Raw genomic sequence first — 19225 nt, 5'->3', positions numbered from 1 at the left:
CATGGCAAACATCTGCCCAGAAGGTATTTAAGTGAACTGATGGCAAACTGAGAAGAGTTCTTTTTAAGATGACAATTCATAATATTTGTGTTTTAACATTTCCTTAGCCAAAGAATGATAAAAGCTCATACAGGGTAACAGACACACACAAACAAAAAACCAGAAGAACTTCAACCATGAATTCACATGGAAGATATTTCACGTCATTCACAAGTTACATGAAGCTAACGTTTTAAGTCTTTTGCACTACTGATAAAAAAATGAATAATTACAAATAGTTGTTTGCATTTTTTAAAATAAAAGTTGACAGCCTAGAATGACAAGAATCAAAAGACTCTGTATGCCAAAACTTGCCTTTCCCACTTTCTGGGCACTTCGCAGATTTCTGCTTTTCAATGTTTCAGCTCAGAGCCCATTCAAAATTGGGAATTACAGCAATTATCAGAAAAAAACATAGAGGCAAAAGTATAAAACAGAATAAGAATGTCAAATCTATGCTCCCTTTCTCTCCTGGAATGGACATGCCCATTTCATGAAAAGCTCCCACATTATCTGTTGGTGCACTACCTTAGGACTTGTGTTCAGTTTTTCCTAAATGACATCACAGCACAAGGATTCAAAGCCTTGCAAAAAGCGTAACAAGATGAGGCGGAAAAAGCCTCGGGATACTGACACAAGTAACATTTTAGCCAACTCAAACTCCTAAACTATTCCTCATTTAACAGCACTTATCATACAATTCAAAACTATTTATTTTTCACATGTATTTTAAATAAGGATTTTTTTGCAGCCGACATCAACTTCTAAATGAGATAATTTAATACTGTAATACTGTAAACGTATTGCAAATCTTATGGAGCATGACGTGAGAAATTTCGTCCAAGACATTCCTTACTTTACTGTCTAACTAGTCTTTATTATATGCTGAAAAAAACTCAGTATTATTTCTTGGCTGCCAAAATAGACTGAGATAAAGGCAAAAGTGTAATACTATTCTCCTGTATAAACTTAAGGAAAATAGTTAACTTGTTTTATTGCAAACTTATTAATTAGTCTTACTAAGAATGCTTTCATTTTATTAGGCCAAAGATCCCTAATTGCACCTCCAAATCAAGGTTTAAAAGAATTCTTCTTCTAAAGATTTTCCGAAGAAGAAAGATTAGAAGCTTGATACGCTCAGCATACCAAAACCTCAACTCATCTACCTGATCCATCATAGCTAGAAAGTCATACTTAAGTTTTTGAACAAATAAATCACCAAAGTATAAATCACCAAGCACAAAGTGTATGTTAAGTCTACAAGGTCTTTACATTCAAACCAGTTTTGGACCTTTGGTAAGTTTTATTCTTTGTGGAGAATGACAAATAATAGCCATCCAAGTATAGTTTATGTATGTTCTTTGTTTTCATGTGCCAAACCCTATCCAACAGCACACAAGACAGACTCCTAGCCTTGGCAGTTCATGAGATATTAATTATATCACATGCATCATTTTACTCCTCTCATAATTTTAGTAGTCACGATTACAGGAAGTGTTAGAGCTAGAAAAAAAATGCTTTATGCTATGTAGATTCCTGTTCAGATGGTATTAGGCTTTAATGATTTGGAATTCAGGATATTACATATCTAATAAAATTTAAGCTTAGAAATACAGACCATTTATTTTCAAGGTACCAGATCTCTCATTCTCAGCATGGAATACATATTTCAGGATGAATATCCTCCACTGCTGGACTGATGAGATAAATCAAGCCAATGACAAAAGTGATACAGAAGCAAAAAGACATTATTTATTAAAAGTAATTTTATAAAAAGTCCACTGGTAACTCAAAGCCTGCAATTAAGATGTATGCAGAGGTTTACGTGTTTTGCTGTATTTTCTGAAGAAGAAACTCCATCTGTAAATTTAGATTTGGCTGTCCTTTTTTTGTCTTCTTACTCAGTATTTTATAAGCTTCCATTTTCTTTTGCTTGTACAACCGTTGAGCTGCTTCTCTTTGTTGTTTTCTTTTTTCTGCTTCCTGAAATTAAATGGATAGATAGGATTATGAAATAATTACATATCTTCTGTAACTATGAAGCTATCTATAAGCAATAAGATTTCTTTCTGTAAAGATGCTCGCAATTAGGTATTGTACTGACACTAGAAACACCATTACTCTTAAAAGCTTAACGAGGATGCTCTTTCAGCACATACCGTAATCAAAACGTACTATATTTCCTAAAGCTTCAAGAGAAGAGCCAAGTTTTCTTCGGTGGAACACCCTGCAATAAGGTTTGTTGCTAAAATATGTACTATTTCCTTTCTGCAAAATGAGCTCCTTGACTTTTCCCCTTAAATGACAAAGTGGCAAAAATTTCCCTGTTTCTCCTCTTGAGTGCAAGAAAGAAAGAGTCTGATCCAGTGTAAATCTCTTGCCAATCCAGATGTGCTAGGATACTGGACACATCTGCATGGGACTGGCAGCCAGGATATGGGACATATCTGGAGCTGGAAGCTGGGCAGGTTTGTGATACTAGGACAGCACCACAAGCAGCATTACCTAGGGCAACTTAATCAAGACCAAACTGTTACTGACCTGTCCTTTTCAAAGCAACAGAGACTGCTGTCTTTACTAAGACAGACGGAAAAAAAAAGACTAACCAAATTTTCAACTGCACAAACTTTCTGTGTTGAGGGGACAGCACATATGCAACTAAAACACTAATGGAGGCTCTTACACTATATGGGTAATCATGGTGATATTATGTTCAGTTTTTATCAAACAGCTTACACCCCCTTCTCTAGTGTTGTAATTTTAGTAAGTAATTTGGGCAAATATCCACAATAAGCAAGCTAACTAGCTTGCTTCACTTATATCATGTCCTACCAAAATATGCAAGACATCACAAATCAGACTGAAGGACTGCTTCAGTTCATTTGGATGATTTGTTCTCATAAAGCTTATTCTTTGAAATGCAGTGCCATGCTGACCACAAAGGCAGATGTTTCTGCAGAATGCCCAAACAGATGATAATTTATCAATTACATTTTTGTTTTCCATGGCATAGAGAGCTTCTGTGATGTACAAAAATTAGTATGAATGCTCTGTGATGTAGAATATAATTAACCAGAAATAAACAAAGAAAATATTTCTAAATAGAAATCTAAGAGGCTTTGGGGCTGTGGGGGGAACCTGCAAAGATAACATCTCTCCATTCAGAATGCTTCATTAATTTTACCGTAACAATGATTAATATCATTAATTCCTTTTTTTTTTTTAAACCAGAGTAGCATCAACTCCAACTTACCTGTAATTCACTACCTATCTAATAATTCTACTGCTCTTCAGCATACTGTTGTAAACAACATCCATTTAAGCTACCAACCAAATGCTTACTCAAAGCAAGAACATTCATCTTACTTAGGAAGTTGTTACTTACGTTTGTATTTTTTCTGATTTCTACTAAATCCTAGCTTTTTTATATAGTGTGGAGGCCAAGACTGTGCCTTTAAGCCTATTTCTTTTCCCAAAACAAATAACAGCAAATCCAGCATTTGCTAACATATGTGAGGGTAAAGTATGTGATTATCATACCAGTGTTCCACATAAATGATTACTGTTATTGTGGAATTTGGCTACTGTTTGTTTTGCCTAAATACCTTGAATAAGACCAAAAGTGCTAACACCTCCCCTCAGGCAACTCTTACATGCTGCTCAAAGAAAATTCCTTGCTGTCTTACTGCATTTTTGTTTGTTCCTATTTCCTATAAATAAGCTGGTCATAACATTCATTTCTTTTAGCATAATTTGTATCTAATATTCAAAAAGAAGCTCTCAGCTGAACAACCGTGTAACTCACACAGAATTGTGGATCCACTTGCATAAAACTACTCTAGTTCTCAACACAATGAAACTGGAGAAATAATATGTTTTATCCAGCTATATATTTACATAATATTTATACAGTAGTTACTGAAATTGAGTCTGTCAGCAGCAAGTTACACAACTTCTACAATGCTACCATGTGTGCCATTTTACAGCGCAACGAACAACGTACTGGGAGAGAACAGAACTAGCTAAATAAGGATGTCTCAAATGAGTAACTCAACTGAGTTATTCAACAATGGTAATATTAAGATACGCCCTGTAAGAATGAGTTCCATTAAATTAGAACAAGGGAAAAAATTACTAAAGATTTTGGCCATGGATACTATTACATTTAATTGTTTCACTGTTGGTCAAAGTACATAAAAAGGTAAAATAAAGACTGCATTATGGTAACACCATAAGAAACAGGATGGACATTTCATTTTTCATCACAAGATGATGGTATTGTTATTACTTCCCCTTCTACAATATTTAAGAGGTCTAGTATAATCCACTGGGATATGCAGATCAAGCTCTAAGTTTTTCTTGGTGTACCAACTGACAGAGTACAATCCTGCTAATGGCAACTGCAAGACAAAAATAGTAAGGACAAAGAGAATGATAACTTTGAACCCCTGCATGTCTGAATATTACTGTCCAGTTGAAAAAGACTGAAATACCAATTCCTGTGTTCCTCTCCCATGGTCCTATTCGGGTCCAGATGGAAGACGGACAGGTGGAAATGGTATTACTCTATTCTTTGTCTACAATAAAGAAAGATCTCTGTTTAAGATTTACCTCTTTCTTTCTAGCACGCTCAGCCTTTATTTTCTCATACTCTTCTTTTGCCTTCTGATTGGATGTTTTCTTCTTAAACTTCCCTTCAGTCATAACTGACCTGTAAGAAAAAGTACATGTGCTTCAGATACAGACTATCATCAAGCAGACATAACCATATATCCCACAGCCACTCCAGAATCAGAGCATAGTCTTCCACTCTTCCGCTGTTTTTTGGATATTTGGAGAAGTCAATTAGAAATACAGATTTCAGAAGGCTCATCCTTCTACCTTGAACGGATACCTATTTGCACCACTCTTACATGACACCCAACACCATTACATGTAACGTAATGAGCAGCTAGCATGAAAACTCAGCACAATAAACTCCTCTAATGCCAAGTGTACCAAACACTGGACTGCACACAACTTTTAGTAACACATATACCTTATCTGCTAGATCTTCACATGGATGATGTTCCATGGAGTTTAAAGAGTGCCTAAAAGAGGGTTTTTTCCCCATCATATGAGCTCTTCAGAGCTAGAAAAACTGAATGCACTAGCTTAGCACTGTATTCTCTCTTTCTAGTTCTGACATATGGATGCAACTGCAGAGATATGAGGACAGCCAGCTGCTAGCAGACTGCCTGCCAGAGAAGTCAGGCTGACATGGCAAGGTGAAAAAGCACAGTAGTAACAATGCCTTTTTAAAAGCTTTGTCTTCTTGAAGGAGATGGAATATTATTGTCCTTAATGTTCTGAAATTAGGAACCTAAATTATGTTCCTTCCAAATTTCAGTATAAAAACCTGCCCAGCTATCTTTCACCAAAGAAAACAGTACAAGAAAACCAGTGCCATTTGCCTGGCATTTACTGTCACACTACTTTGAGTGGATTTTTCTGGTTATTATAGCTCTAAATTATTTTTTTTTTCTGATTCACAATAAAGCCATTACATAAACAGTGTGGTAGCAAAGACATTTCACACTTGAAAAATACAAGCCTTGCTAGATATTTAAGAACTGTTTGCAAAATAAGTTTTTGATTACTCTATTACTCACACTACAAAAAGTTGAAAACTAGCCATCATCATCTAGGGGATTTCAGACAGACGATCAAAAAGGAAAGAAAAGGTATTTGCTAATAATTTCATTCAGAAATACGACTCTCTTCTGGAGAAAAGAAAACAAAAATCTTTGCTTTATTCTCATCTCCATCTTGTGGCAATACTGTGTAATGACACCTCATCGTTTCAAGTACTAAACTACTTAAATTGCAACATATGCTAAAAATAGAATTACCTAACCAAAGTCTTATTTTATATTCTCATAGAACACTGAAGCCTATCTAGTAGACTCTATGCATCACACCACCTCACAGATTAGCAGTCACATTTTTGTAGAATTATTAATTCCGGTTTACAATCACAATGACCACAGTTTAAGCAAAATTAAGAAACCCTCTGGTTTAAAGAAAAACATGAGTCTTATTTCAGACATCCCCATGCATTAGCTGCCTATTCCAGACAAAACTCTACCTTTCTGCCACTACTGGGCTTAGATCTGACTGCCTTTCCCCCCCATCTCACCAGCATTCTTCCCAGGAAAGTATAGATATAGATACACCTCGGAATTCAAAGACTTATGACACTCCTTGTACTGCGGACAAAAGGGCATTATCTCAATCACCGTACTTGAATGCTGTTTAAAAACACTGCCGTGACAGTGTTAGACCTGAGTGACTATGCTTTTCATTTTACTAACATACCTAACCAAGATTTCAGGGGGAATTACTGTCACACAGAGAAAAAATGGTTTAAGTTGTCTGACATCTGTTAGACTGCAAGAGAGAAACTCCACCTGACTTCTCCCAATCATTATAAGTAAATTTAAAAGAAAACAAAAAACCCAAACACCACTGGAAAACTGGTATGATATCTCTATTATTTAAAATTATGACATTGATCAAGAACACTTTACTGCCTTAAGGTTTTACTAAATCCTCCATTTCATTTTTTTTTTTTTTAAATTCATAGTTAAAATCCCCCCCCAAACTAGCCATACCACAAAAGGGTAACTGCACACAACATCACTCACTCTAGCACAAAAACAGTGCAATATGAAGAAGACAACTTATTAATCTGAGAACAGAAAGATAATGCAAAAAATGTGTCTGAAAAGTAACATTAATTTAAAAACACTGAGAATCAATTCAAAGGAAAACTCTGCAGACTCAAAAGCACGCTACCTGAAAAGCAGGCTCTTAATCTTTGTAGATATGGTAAGAAATCGGCAAGCACTTACTGCTCTTGAGCTGAACCTTATCCTTAAGGTACAACAGTAACTGTCACATTATTTCTGTGGAATCAAGCCCTAGCCATCATCAATTTTGTTTACTGATTCTGATGCAAACACAACAAAGCTGTATGTTTAAATTTTCTAACAATTAGGAAAAATATTTATATGTTACAGGAAAATATTTTTTAGTAAAGCAAATCACCATACTGAAGTCCACATAAAGTGTAAGATCTAAAATATTTCTTCAATGATGGAAACAATTATTTCTTTTTAAAGACATATTTAAAAAACTTACTCTACTGCTTTATTAAGTTTTTCTTCTGATAAAACTGAATCATCTGGAGCCCTGCACCGTTTCTTAAGCATTTCTTCCTCAGCTAGGTAAAGATGTTTCAAGTGCTCTGGATAAGTGTCAGTAAATTGATTATCCTGTTGTGAATGGACCTTTCTTCCCCTTTTCAATAATTTCCTGTATTGTCTTTCAATCTTTTGCTTTCTCCGAAATGCAAATCCTCGTCCTGAAAACACAAGAAAAAGGGAGTTAAATACGCCTGCACTGAAGCAGTACCAAACCATTCAATTGTTGCCAGGACCATTTCAATCCATTTTCTTTCCAAAATAGAAAAAGCCACTACTTCTGCAGATTTTAATAAGGAAAAAAAGCACTGTTACAAATCTGTCTCCTACTGTAGCAATGCAGCTTGTACAGATTTACTGAAAATTGTCACCTAAACCCTTGAAAGAACAAGCCATTGCAAACATACTACTTAATGCACACTCCACATTATACACCTTTGCCAATGCTTTTTGAATCCAGTGAAAAGATATATTAACGTTTCACTTCTCTCCTACTTTTGACAGCTTCATATGCAACATCAAAACAGACTCCAGAACAGATTCCTAAAGATAGTCTCAAGAACGCACTGATAATAGTAATCCTGGCTGCTTAAGTAGTCTGCAACTGCCAGAGGAAAAAAAGAGTCACTAAATCACTGGTTTATACTATATGCATATTCCATTACATCTTTTCACACAAATACTGTTTTTATTGCTGCTACTTTCTTTCTACACCTGTCCAGGAAGAGCTTGTCCACGACTTCACGTGTGCTACATCATAGAATCATTTAGCCTTGAAGGAAACATCAGGTCATGGTTGTTTCAGTCTCAGTCATCATATAACCACTTACGAATCTTAAGTTAAACACGGCTTTTCGCTAATCTGGTCAGATGTTATTTCTTATTGCATTAGTCTTAAGAGCTACTGGCTTTTGTAATATTCGTTAGCAAAACAGTTTCTGAAGGCAGCAAGTCCAAATTACTCCCAGCTCTCCCTTTGATTCTTCCTATAAAGTTGAAATTTCAGGAAAGTGCTGCAAAAGCCAGGGCCCTTTTTTCCTACCGGTTCATTTTTACATGCGCGTACCCACCCTCCAATAGCCCGAACCCGTTTCCAAATACCGAGACCCCCCCCTCCCCGGTGACGGACCACCCGCGCGGCGTGCCCTCAGCCCCCTCACACAGCGGGAGAGGACGGGGCTCCGGGCTCCCGCACCAAGGCACGCAGATCCGACCCAGACGGGAGGCCCGTGGCCGGGCCGGGCCGGGCCTCCCTCGGCGCCGTCTCTCCCACCCGCCGCCGCCGCCGCCTCAGGCTGCCCCCCCCCCGCCTCACCCTCCTGGACGCTGCCCATGACATCGCGCAGCAGGCCGGGCCTCCTCCACAGCCGCTTTCGGCGCGGACCGCGGGACGCGCCGCCGCCATTTTGCTCCGCCGGAGCCGCCGGCCCGCCGCCCCCCGCCATCGCTCTGCCGGCGTCGCGCAGCGGGACGACGTCACCGACCTGCGCCGCCGCCGCTCCATTACACCCGCCTGCGTAGCCGGCGGCGGCCCCGACGAGCCGCCCGCCGTTGCCATGTCGCGACAGCCCGGCTTGCTGCCGCCCCAGCTATCGCCGGCGGCGGCGTCGGCGAGGCTGCGGCGGGCGGCCGGGTTCCTGGCGCGCGCGCTGCCCCTCTGCCGCGCCCACACGGTGGAGTTCTACACGGGCGGGCTGTGGGACCGCCTGGTGGCGCCTCCCCCCGCCGCCGTGCTGCGGGAGCTGCGCGCCGCCGGGCCGCTGGCACTGCGGCGCCCCCTGGCGGAAGGCGGCGGCGGCGGCGGCGCCGCGGCGGCGCTGTGGGGTGAGTGGGGCGAGGGGGGGGGGTGTCCGCCGGCCCCGCCGGAGGGCCCTGCTGTGGGGACGGGGACGGGGACGGGGCCGGGGCCCGGTGGCGTTCGCGGCGCCGTTGCTCGGGGTTTGGGAGAGGGGTGACGGCCCACAGAGCCGGTGTTGCGGCAGCGCGGGCTCCCGTGGCGCCTGGGCTGCTGGGGCCGCCCGTGGGCCTCTCGGTGGCTGCCCGCCTCCGGCCGCCTCAGCGGGCGACGGTTTCTCTTCTCCCTCCTGAGACCTCCTCGTTGTCCTCCTACCGACGTTTCGAATTATTGTCCTTGCTTTCATAAAACAGGAGAATTTCACACCGCTCTGCTTGAGCTGCTTTTTCACCCCCCACGCCTTCAGCCACGGCCCTTCCCGTGGCGGTGTTCCGTTCGCCCGCCTTCAGCGGGACCCGCTCCCGCTTTTTCACGCCTGTGTTTGCACCAGCAGCGCTCGTCTCTTCCAGGGTAACGGGATGTATTTGGAGCCGTCGCGGTTCGGGGGAAGCATGGCCGTGGTGGGAGGAATTGCGCTTTAGGAGGCTCTCGGTAGTGACAGTTGTGATGGCGGTCTCATAAGTTTCATCCTGTTCGTTTGGGAACGAAATGAAACTACTAACTGTCAGACTCTTCGCTCTGACTAATTTCTGAAGAACTGAAGTAAAATGAACCAAAAAAAACCCTCCATGTGAGTGGAAAGATGTAACAGTTACGAGTCCTCCAAATGTTCAAACTCTGGAAGTGTGGAGGACAGCTGGAAAAGGCTTAAACACCGCTTTCCTCTATATCTGTAATGATGAGTGTCTGGCAAAGGAAGACAGAAAACAGTTTTATTTCTGACAAGACCTATTTAGGAAGCACTTCATTTTTTTAGTAATTTTCAAGTAACTCAGGAGGAGGCCAGCTATAGAACTCTATTACTGAATTTACTGCAGTCCAAGTAGAAGGGAAACATACCAGTAACATGCTTTCAGGCAGAGCACAGAAATGAAGATAAAGCATCTGAAAGGTATAGTACTTGAGGGGACTGAGCCCAAGCAAAGAGATCAGTTTCAAAACTAAGGTGAAATCTCTGACAAAGCACTTAGCCGAGAAAAACCTGCATCATGCCAAAGCTTATGGAGCGTAGATAGCTCTCGCATAGCGATAGTTCTGAAATGCTACGTTAAATGACACGTGAGACAGGAAAGGACGTTAAGTGTAACAGAAGGGTCCGCAGAAAGTAGCATGTGGAGCTGTGTACTTTTTGGCATAGCAGGCAAGCTAAGATAATGATTTGGCTTTGGACAGAGATTGAAGAACTGTGAATTGCTACATCACTTGTAACATTTCTCTCTTGGATTTAAAGACCTTCAAAATATTAACTGTAAGACTCATTTTTAAAGGGTTGAGGTATCTGGGAAAAAAATGCACAGAGTTTATTTGTGCATGAAAAAGACACTGGATTATGAATTAACTTTGAGAGCCAGATGGAAACAAGACAGTTGTCCAGTCTGCAAGCAAAAGTGTTGGGAAGCAGCGAGGAAAAACTTCTAATGTTTTTGACAGGTAATGTTAGAGTCAGAGCTGATTCAGAGCAACGGACATAAAATTAAATGTAAATAGAGGCTGGAACAGCACTAATTATTCGCTGAAGTCATCAAAAAGAAAACACTAAAGGAAAATTACCCTGATCTTACCTGTTTCTATGGGAAAGCCCATGAAATGATGCAGACACTGAAGTGGTGGCCTGTAGAGTGGAAAGAGAAGGCAGAGTATTGTTTTGTAGTTTTTAAAATCAGAAAATCATTTAATGATCTATACTCAAAATGCGTGTTACGGAATCCGGTACAGAAATTACTGGAACAAAAGGCACAATTTATGGCTAAAATGAAGCATGTGCTTTAGAACATCATGAAGCCTTCATGCTGTGGCTAAAATATAACATTTCTTTGGTTTCTGCAGGGATTACTTTTGCTTATTAAAAAAAAAAGAGAATTGCTCTTTTTTTCTAGCCTCAAAATTACAGTATGCTATTTAACATTTGTCAGGTTTTGACACACTCTCAAAATTTCTCCAGTAACGTGACAAAATTGGAGGCACTGGGATCAAATGGGCATGTGTTTGCTGATTTGGTCGTTTGTGCCTGACTTGTTTGACTGCATGGTATCTGTCCATCCAGTCATATGATGAAAATACATTGTAGTAGAATACAAGTTTCTCAGTGAAGATACCTGCAAACATCTACCTGTATTTGAAAATGAACACACTATTAGCCTGTATTAAAGTTAGGATTGAGAAACTTGGTATCATAACTTACTTGAGTGCATTAGTACAAATTCATAACATTAGAGATCAGAAACCGTTAGAGATCTTGAAACCTAACATAAACAGAAATGGCTCTTCCTTATATTCCTCTAAAATATTAACTGTTTGTGTGGTTGTTCTTCAAAATTATCAGATATTTCAATGTTAGTTATTTAGATTTACCTTGAAATGGCTACTAAAAGGTTCTCATGCTATCATTCATAGAACTACCTTTTATTGGAGTGTGGCGATGAGCATAGATTTATTTTGCATGCTCAAATGACACCGTGGTCATGTACCCCAGATACCTTACTCAAAATATGCGTAAAATGACATTTTGATTTCACACGGTAAAATCTTTGCTTCGTAAGAGTTTGAGAAGTTTTACATTTATACGTTCACAATCCCTAAACTATTATGAAAAGTTTTCTAGAATCTGTTCTAATAGGGATCCCAAATTAAATTATAGGGAAACATAAGCTACATTTGACAGAATTGATCTGAAAATGTGAAGTTGTCAGTTCCTACTCACATAGCTGTGCAAACTAAAAAGTAACATTATTGCAGATTGGCACGAAACTGTTATTCTGCACAATATTTTATGTTACTATAGGGATTTTGACAACTACATATGCTGAATAGAAGCTAACAAGCAAGAAATTCTGTTGTACAGTGTTATATGCAAGAAGATAATCATGTTACAGAACATTACACATTCTGTAAATCAGTTTCAAAGAACATTTTCAGATACTCATGAGAGGATACTTCATTATAATGACCATACAAAGGGTAGAACCCTTGTTTTCAGTTGTACCATACAAAAAAATTTCAAATCCATTTTTAGATATAGAAAACTGTTTTATATTTTTATACATCAAAAAGCTGACATTTGCCATACTGCATCTCATTTATCACGTCATTGCTGTAAATTGGACACAGGCACAGAAAAATCTGTGTTTTAAGTATTTTCATATTTTACTGTAAATTACTGTTAGTACCATAATTCCAATTTTTTTGCATATGTTTCTTTCCTCTGAAGATTTATTTGCGAATGTATGGACTGACTGGTTAAAAGACATAATAGATGTCATCTTGTGAGCAACCAAAGGAGAAACATTTTGAGAAAACTAAACATTTTTAATATTCAAAAATAATAGTAATCTGATAACTGCCATTCCATAGCTTGAGGTCATGCTTCAGATACCTTAATATAGTTGGTTTTTTTCTTTAAATTGGCAAGCTGGAACAACAATTTAAATTTGGCAGGAGTGTTATTACAGATGATATACTAGTGATCGTGCATGAAATCCTACTAGCTCTGTTCATGTTCTTCCATCAGATAACTGAATTCAGGGAAATTATAGAACACTGGGTATTACTGCATTTAATATCAGTTAAGTGAGATTTGTAAGAAGAGTTAATATATTTGATGTCAGGTGCTGAAAAAGTGAAAGCAGACAAGTGGTGGGTTTAGAAGCTTTTCATGAGTTCTGACAAAGAAGCAGAAAATTCTAAACTTCAATAATCAGTCTTTAACCTAGGAAAGTTACGAAGTTTCACGATAAGTTGTATTTGTGCAATATAGTGGGATCAGCAGGAAGTAATGTGAAAGGAAGATTGGGTTGCCAAATATTGTGAACTCTCATGTGCCGAATATTTGCTTATGCTGTTGATCTTGGTGAGCTATTTGAAAGTTAGATGGGAAAAATAAGGATAAATTTCTTCAAGGGTATATAGGTTTAATGATTTTCCCTGTCAGCGTCAGGGTGGTGTGGTGTAAGATGTGTATGTGCAGGGTTGATGATAGTTTTCTTTTTGTACTGTAGCAAGTTTGTATATGTAATTCACATGTTTATTTCCACAGTGATTGTTGGCTGAAAGTTGCCAGTGAGGTATATAATATGTATTCCTTACAGAGGAGATGAGAGATACTGGGTTTGCAGTGTTTTGGATGATGGCTGGTGTTGCAGAGGTGAGGTGTCTTAGGTGAATGGCATTCTTGCATTTAGTCATTTGGTAGATGTTAAGGGTATCACCATTACAATATCCAAGAATTCGGTGTTCATCCAGTTTGAAGAAAGGTGACTATAGACCTTACAGTAGAAATGGATGGGAGAGCCCTAGCTTTCATTCCAGATAATAGCTTCAGTACAGTATTGATTAAGCAAAATATTCAACTCGTGGTAGCTTGTGCAGGTGTGTCATCCTTGTGTGCGTGTTTGTGCGCATTTTTTGAATTAACTGTTGTCTTCTCTGAATGACACCTCTGGATGAAGAGATATATATGCTGGCCTAGACCTTGTAGAAACTTCTGTTGGACTGGGATGCCATTCTGGGTTGAGATGGTAGGCAAGTCTGATGCTTTGAAACAAACCTTTTCCAGTACCTATTTCTGTACAGTGCATTGGAGGGCTGGTGTTAACATTGGCATAAGTGAGTTTCTTTCCAATAAAGGAAACTAATGTACTTAAAGATCCTGCCTATTGCAGTGAAGCAAACATGTCGCAAGTATCGAAGTAGATCATGTTTATAAACAACATATAAGTACCTAATTTGTCAGTAACGTTTGCATTCATTTCTGCCTTTTGAACTAAAGCAAATACGTAAATGTAATATTTATGACACCTATAGGCTATTTCAGGTTGGTTTATATTTTTTCTGTTTATTTCTACTAATACCATTGAAAGTTTGCATTAAGAACAATTCTAAGCTGCTTAATATTACTGGAAGAATGGATATATTAGTGCTCTTGGAGTCAACGAAAGCATCTTCTAATAGACTAGTTATGTGAAAGTGACACGTTTTTGTGAATTTTATTGCTATCCTGTTGTATGGAGGAAGAATGGTGTTATTTCTTCTTGCACCCCCAAGTATCTGATGCTACGGTAATGATAGAAAGCACATTTTTTTCCACTAGTGATACAGTTCAGTGTATATAAAATATAAAAGTCAATCAAAAACATCCAATATCTAGCCAGACATTTTGCAAAAATACTGCTTATAAACCAAAATGCATTTAATAGATAGGTAATATACATGTATGAAAATGAAAATTACAAAACTCCAATTTTATTCAGATGTTTCTCATGCATCTCACATGTTAAAGAAATATTTTGTAACAGCATGACATTCCAATGTATTTTCAAATCTCCTTTTTTTCATATAATGTTATGCCATGAAGAAAAGAAGTGGATTTTGGGGGAAAGTTTTTTGCTTGATCGATATTTGTTTTGTTTTGTCATAGAAGATTAGCCAGTGTATTTAAAAATATGTGCGAGTTGATAAAAAGATTGTATGTTTCAGTGTTATGTGCTCCAGTTTTCTAAAATGGAAAAAAAAACCCAAACCACACTGGTTACTGAGGAAATAAAATTTGGAGATAAAGAACAACATAAATGTATATTAGAATGGGCCAGACTTTTCTCCAGTGTGTTATACTAAATACTATACTAATTCAAAGAAGTTGTAATATGCATGAAACAAAGTGGAACACCCACTTCTCATCAAGAAAATTAGATTTCTTCTTCACCTGGCAAAACTGCTGAACGGCTGGCTGGTCAAAATATCCCTCTGCACCTTTTGACTTAATGTCTCACGTCTATCGGTTTCTCAAGAATTGTTGGCATATAATTGCTTGTTGAATCCCTTAAACCTTGTTCTCGACAGATTAGTAATTTCTTACCACTGCATCAGACCTAAAGATTTCTATGCATTTTTACTGATTCAGACTACATCCATTTTGTGAATGTGTATAAATTTTCTGGAACGCTGTTCATTCCCAGAAAATCTAAAATAAGTTAAATGAGTGAACCCCCTGTTAAAAATGAACTGAAATTTTCTTCTTCAGCAATAACTCAAGCTGTGAGAGTTTCTTGTAAGAACTCCTTGCATAAAATTTACCCAACAGAACTCAAAAATACTGTTTGTGTGTAGATTTTCACCTCCTTTTATGGTTTTTGAAACTTTTGGGGGAGGGGGAGGTGGAAGCACAATTCTGTACATTGTCCAAAAGCATTTGATTATCTTATCCCATTATATTAGTCTCTTCCATTATTTGCTTGATTTGAAGGTATAGTCAGAAAGGAAATTTATTTTTCTTCAGTCATTTCAAAATGCACACATCTAATTTCTTATCTTCCTCTAACATATCTCCACAGAGACATTGGAAAACAAAATTACCCCTTCTCCCTAAAAACTTTGCAGTCTATTCTGGTTTAGTGTTTCTCTTTGTTTCTGTTCTCTAGTATCATGTTACACCCTTATCCTTTATGAAGGTTCACTAACTAAAAGTTACTGGATGTTCAGAAGTTCAAATAAGAAAGTCTTTTATAGAGAAAGGTGGCTTGCTTTCTAATTTTGTCGTAGAGAGGAGTAAGAAGCGCCATGCAGAAATTTAAATAATATTAATTCTGGTCATAGCTTAGACAATATTGATTCTTTCTTAGGTCCAAAGTTTGGTTGCTGGACTTAAGCCTTTGTAGCGTAATACTATGAAAATTAACATGTTGACACTGTTGGGACTGTTTTCAATAAATTGTAATATATGCGTGACTTTTAATTGTGGTCATGCAAGAAAATTAAGAGCATTAGAGGTGAGGTCAATTAAAAACAGCTGTATCTGTTGTCATGCAGGTGGGCAGGCCAGATTCAGGAAGGCTACCGTGCTAGGTATGTACTTGCTCAACATCTACCCATAAGACAAAAGGCAAACCAGGAGATATTTTCTAAATCTTTGTTTGTTTGCTGGACTGGTTAGCTTTTATATATTTTTAAAGAAATACAAAATTATTAGCAAAGCTATGTAGAATTCACAAATAGTTTTAGCTGAAATAGAGAGGAATTAGACAATACAAAACCATCTCAGAATTAATAAATGATTCATACCAATATGTTTCACCTAAAAATAAGTGTACGTTTTTGAAACTTAAGAACTAAGTAATACCAAACTGAAGCATTTCATCCTGAGTCAAACAAAATATGCATTGGAATATAACTTTGGCTCACACCTGATTGGTAATAAAAATTAATTTAATTCTCCCAGCAGATTCACCAGTTACAAAGCAGCTTGGAAAGTATGTGAATATGCTGATTGTAAATCAAAACAGTTCATATATTGAACAGCTGCATTTCTTAAAAAATCTAGTAGTGTGTGTTGTCAGATGGGGATGATTAGGAAATGTATAATGAGCAAGTTTGTAAACAAAAGAGAAGTGATAATGTTGCCTGAATTCTCTTGTTGATTATACTAAAGTAGCTCTGCTAAAACAATAGTTTTTTCCACATTTACACTGGTTCAGGTAAGAGCAAAATTTGACTGCAGTTCTGAAGGGGGAATACAGCTGAAGAAAAATAATGAGTTTTCCCACTTATGGAAGCAAAGTAAATGGTTACTTCTGTCTGATACTAAGAATTTATTGCTTGTAGTTCTCTGTCAGCACCATTACAGAGATGTTAAGCACTGTTGACAGAAATCTTTTCTTTTTCTTTTCTGTACAGATGATGACGACATGTTTTCCAATGTGTTTTGTGAAAACTCTAAGAAGCTTATCAATGTACATTTGTTTGCCCTGGCTGCTAAATATTATTCTTTGTCCAGCCTTGGAGTATGTACCCCATTAGAAGATATACTTGAAGCACTGAGAGGAGACAATCAAGGAACAACAGGTATATTTACATTTGTATTTAAATTTTTACTTATGCACTATAGGACCTTTGGTTTTGGAGAGTGGTTTGTTGGTTTTTTTCCCTACATGCTTCTCACTTCAATTTTCATTTGTTCCTAGATAGTTTCTTCATTGCCTTTGTTTAGAAAATGGATTCTCTTACTAAAATTTGAGCAAAGAGGTCACAGCGTTCAGTACCTATAGACCCTTCCTGAGATTCAGTTTTAAAGGGGATGAGATAGACAAGCAGGCACATCATTTTTTTGAGATATCTTGTTAATTCCCTTTGTTTTTCTTCTCCTTAAGCAGCAGGAATCATGGTTGCTATTCTTGCTTTTTTTTAAAAGTCTCACCCTAAAATCTGGCAAGTGGGTTTTCGTGTTACATCTTTTGTTTAATATTAAATATGTGCTTTGGCGTTTAGCTGAATATGGTCCAATAAGCGTTTGATGTCTCAAAAAAATTCATTTTTATTCATTCTGTATGTTTTGGACCAATACCAATTATATGTCATAAAACTAGAGTAATTTCATTTTCTGTAGTTAAAGACATTGAATTAAAACACTCTCAAGTTGGCATCAAGTTGGACACTGGAAGTCTTACCCTTCATTATATTTTTTGTATCAGATGATAAACTGGCATTTATACTTACTTGGACTGCTGTAATTTTCACTGAAAACGTGCTCTTCATGGAGTCCTCAATCTGTATAGATTTGTCACTGTCTTTCAGATTTCTCATTAGTTTTTCAGAGACAGAGTGAGCAGCTCTCTGTCTTTGCCTTCTAGTGTGTTTTATCCCTGTAATATGTTAAAACTCTGATGTTTCTTATCCTAAGTGATAGCACCATTATATATATGTTATGCATCTCTCCCGTTTTCTACAGCAATCTTCTCTTTCCAATTTTGCCATTTTCCATGATTGGCTCCCCAGTTTTTCATTCTTCAGAAATACTAAAATGCCATAGCTAAGATAGTCTTAATGGGTTGTTGTGCATTGGTCTTACTTCCTGGCTTCTTTCCTTTTGCCCTTCTTTCATCTGAAGCCCTTTTTTCTTGTTCGACAACTGCATGCTGCTTTTCTTCTGCTTGCTTTTTAGCTCTTTTCATTTTTATTATGCTCTCATTCCCTGTGTTCCGCTTAATTTTCTGTAATTCTCTAGTTCTACTTTGTTATCCTTGTACTTGAGTTCATATTTGGATTAGCTTTCTTAGACAAAACTACAAGGATTCTTTCATCTTCTTGTCATGCAGAATGGAGCATCAGGATAAGGCAGTTGCTGAATATTTTATTCTGTGTCAGGCAGGAGTGCTGCTCAGTTGGGTAACTCGGGCCTGGGTTTGTGATGCAGTAATTCTAAATTGTTCTTTATAGAAAAAAATGAAACGTGTTCCAAATGTATGCAATGGTATTATAATTCAAAACCTTTGTGTTGAATTGGCAGTAAGAATCAGTTAAATTAACTTAATTGAAGTTCCTGGTAATCATTTGGCAGAAGCAAAATACCAAATTATGGATTCATAATGTGCAAGTTGCCAAATGAAAGTTGTGATCTTTTAACTTAAGCTGTTTTAGATATTTTGGACTTAATTCTGTATTTCAGAAAACATATTCATTTCCTGACATACTAAAGCTTGCAAGTCAAAAGAAGTGTGAGTCTGAGAAAATTGGCAACTTTACCATGGCCTTGCTCATATTCTGAAAAGTATGCATCAGGATAATTCCATTTATGTTTCAGATGTTTTTAATACATTTTCTTGTTCTAAGACAAACATGCTTATGAGCCTATTCCCACAGTTTGCATACTTGCATAGCTCTCTAACTTCTTCACCATCTTAACGTAGACATATTGCTATCCTTCCTTGGAGTAATTGGTAAGCACAAACATTTCAAGCATACTGTGGACACGGCTACTCAGAATGGAGTTCTGAGTCTAAAGGGCTTTCTCCATTTCTTCCTAATGAAGGTCATTGTGGTCCTTACAGCACCATCAGGTTGCTTGCACTGAGCCCATGGGGTCCAGAAGAGCCTGGCCCAAGGGGAGGAAGCCAGCAGGAAGAATTTATCTTGTTACAGGTCCACATCCGATATAAGAAGTGAGGGTTGCTACAGTACTGGATTAAGAGTACTCTCTACCTTTGCAATGTGTTTTATCGCC

General features: G+C 38.0%; 2 protein-coding genes across 10 annotated transcripts in view; one reads left to right on the top strand and one right to left on the bottom strand.

Moving 5' to 3' along the window:
- Positions 1-1572: 1572 nt before the first annotated feature.
- Positions 1573-8870, bottom strand: CCDC59 (coiled-coil domain containing 59). Its single transcript, XM_030002903.2, has 4 exons — positions 8599-8870; positions 7222-7444; positions 4651-4750; positions 1573-2022 (listed from the first exon to the last, which is right to left on the bottom strand). The coding sequence occupies exons 1-4, from the start codon at positions 8726-8728 to the stop codon at positions 1861-1863; spliced, it is 615 nt and encodes a 204-aa protein (XP_029858763.1). The 5' UTR covers positions 8729-8870; the 3' UTR covers positions 1573-1860.
- Positions 8805-19225, top strand: part of METTL25 (methyltransferase like 25) — a 64198-nt gene continuing 53777 nt past the window's right edge. For 7 of the 9 annotated variants that reach the window (XR_003921670.1, XM_041120435.1, XM_030002900.2 and 4 more), the window contains exons 1-2: positions 8805-9107; positions 16903-17070. Coding sequence is in view for 8 of the 9 variants with exons in the window: in XM_041120435.1 (XP_040976369.1) it covers positions 8840-9107; positions 16903-17070 (436 nt within the window). In the remaining variant the exon portion in view is untranslated. Of the gene's footprint in view, positions 9108-9354; positions 10130-13733; positions 13840-16902; positions 17071-19225 lie in introns of those variants that run through there. The other 2 variants (XM_030002901.2, XM_030002902.2) reach the window with 2 other exon arrangements.

Source organism: Aquila chrysaetos, chromosome 26 (genome assembly GCF_900496995.4).
Source record: "Aquila chrysaetos chrysaetos chromosome 26, bAquChr1.4, whole genome shotgun sequence".
Lineage (NCBI taxonomy): Eukaryota > Metazoa > Chordata > Aves > Accipitriformes > Accipitridae > Aquila > Aquila chrysaetos.
The sequence above is the reverse complement of the archived record's forward strand: the minus strand, read 5'-3'. Positions and strand labels throughout refer to the sequence as shown.

Coding starts and splice junctions, on each gene's coding strand:
- CCDC59 (XM_030002903.2), bottom strand. CDS start 8,728: ATGGCGGGGGGCGGCGGGCCGGCGGCTCCGGCGGAGCAAAATGGCGGC. Junction 4,751..7,221: donor AAACTTAATAAAGCAGTAGA/GTAAGTTTTTTA, acceptor TTTTTCTTACAG/GTCAGTTATGACTGAAGGGA. Junction 2,023..4,650: donor AGCGTGCTAGAAAGAAAGAG/GTAAATCTTAAA, acceptor ATTTAATTTCAG/GAAGCAGAAAAAAGAAAACA.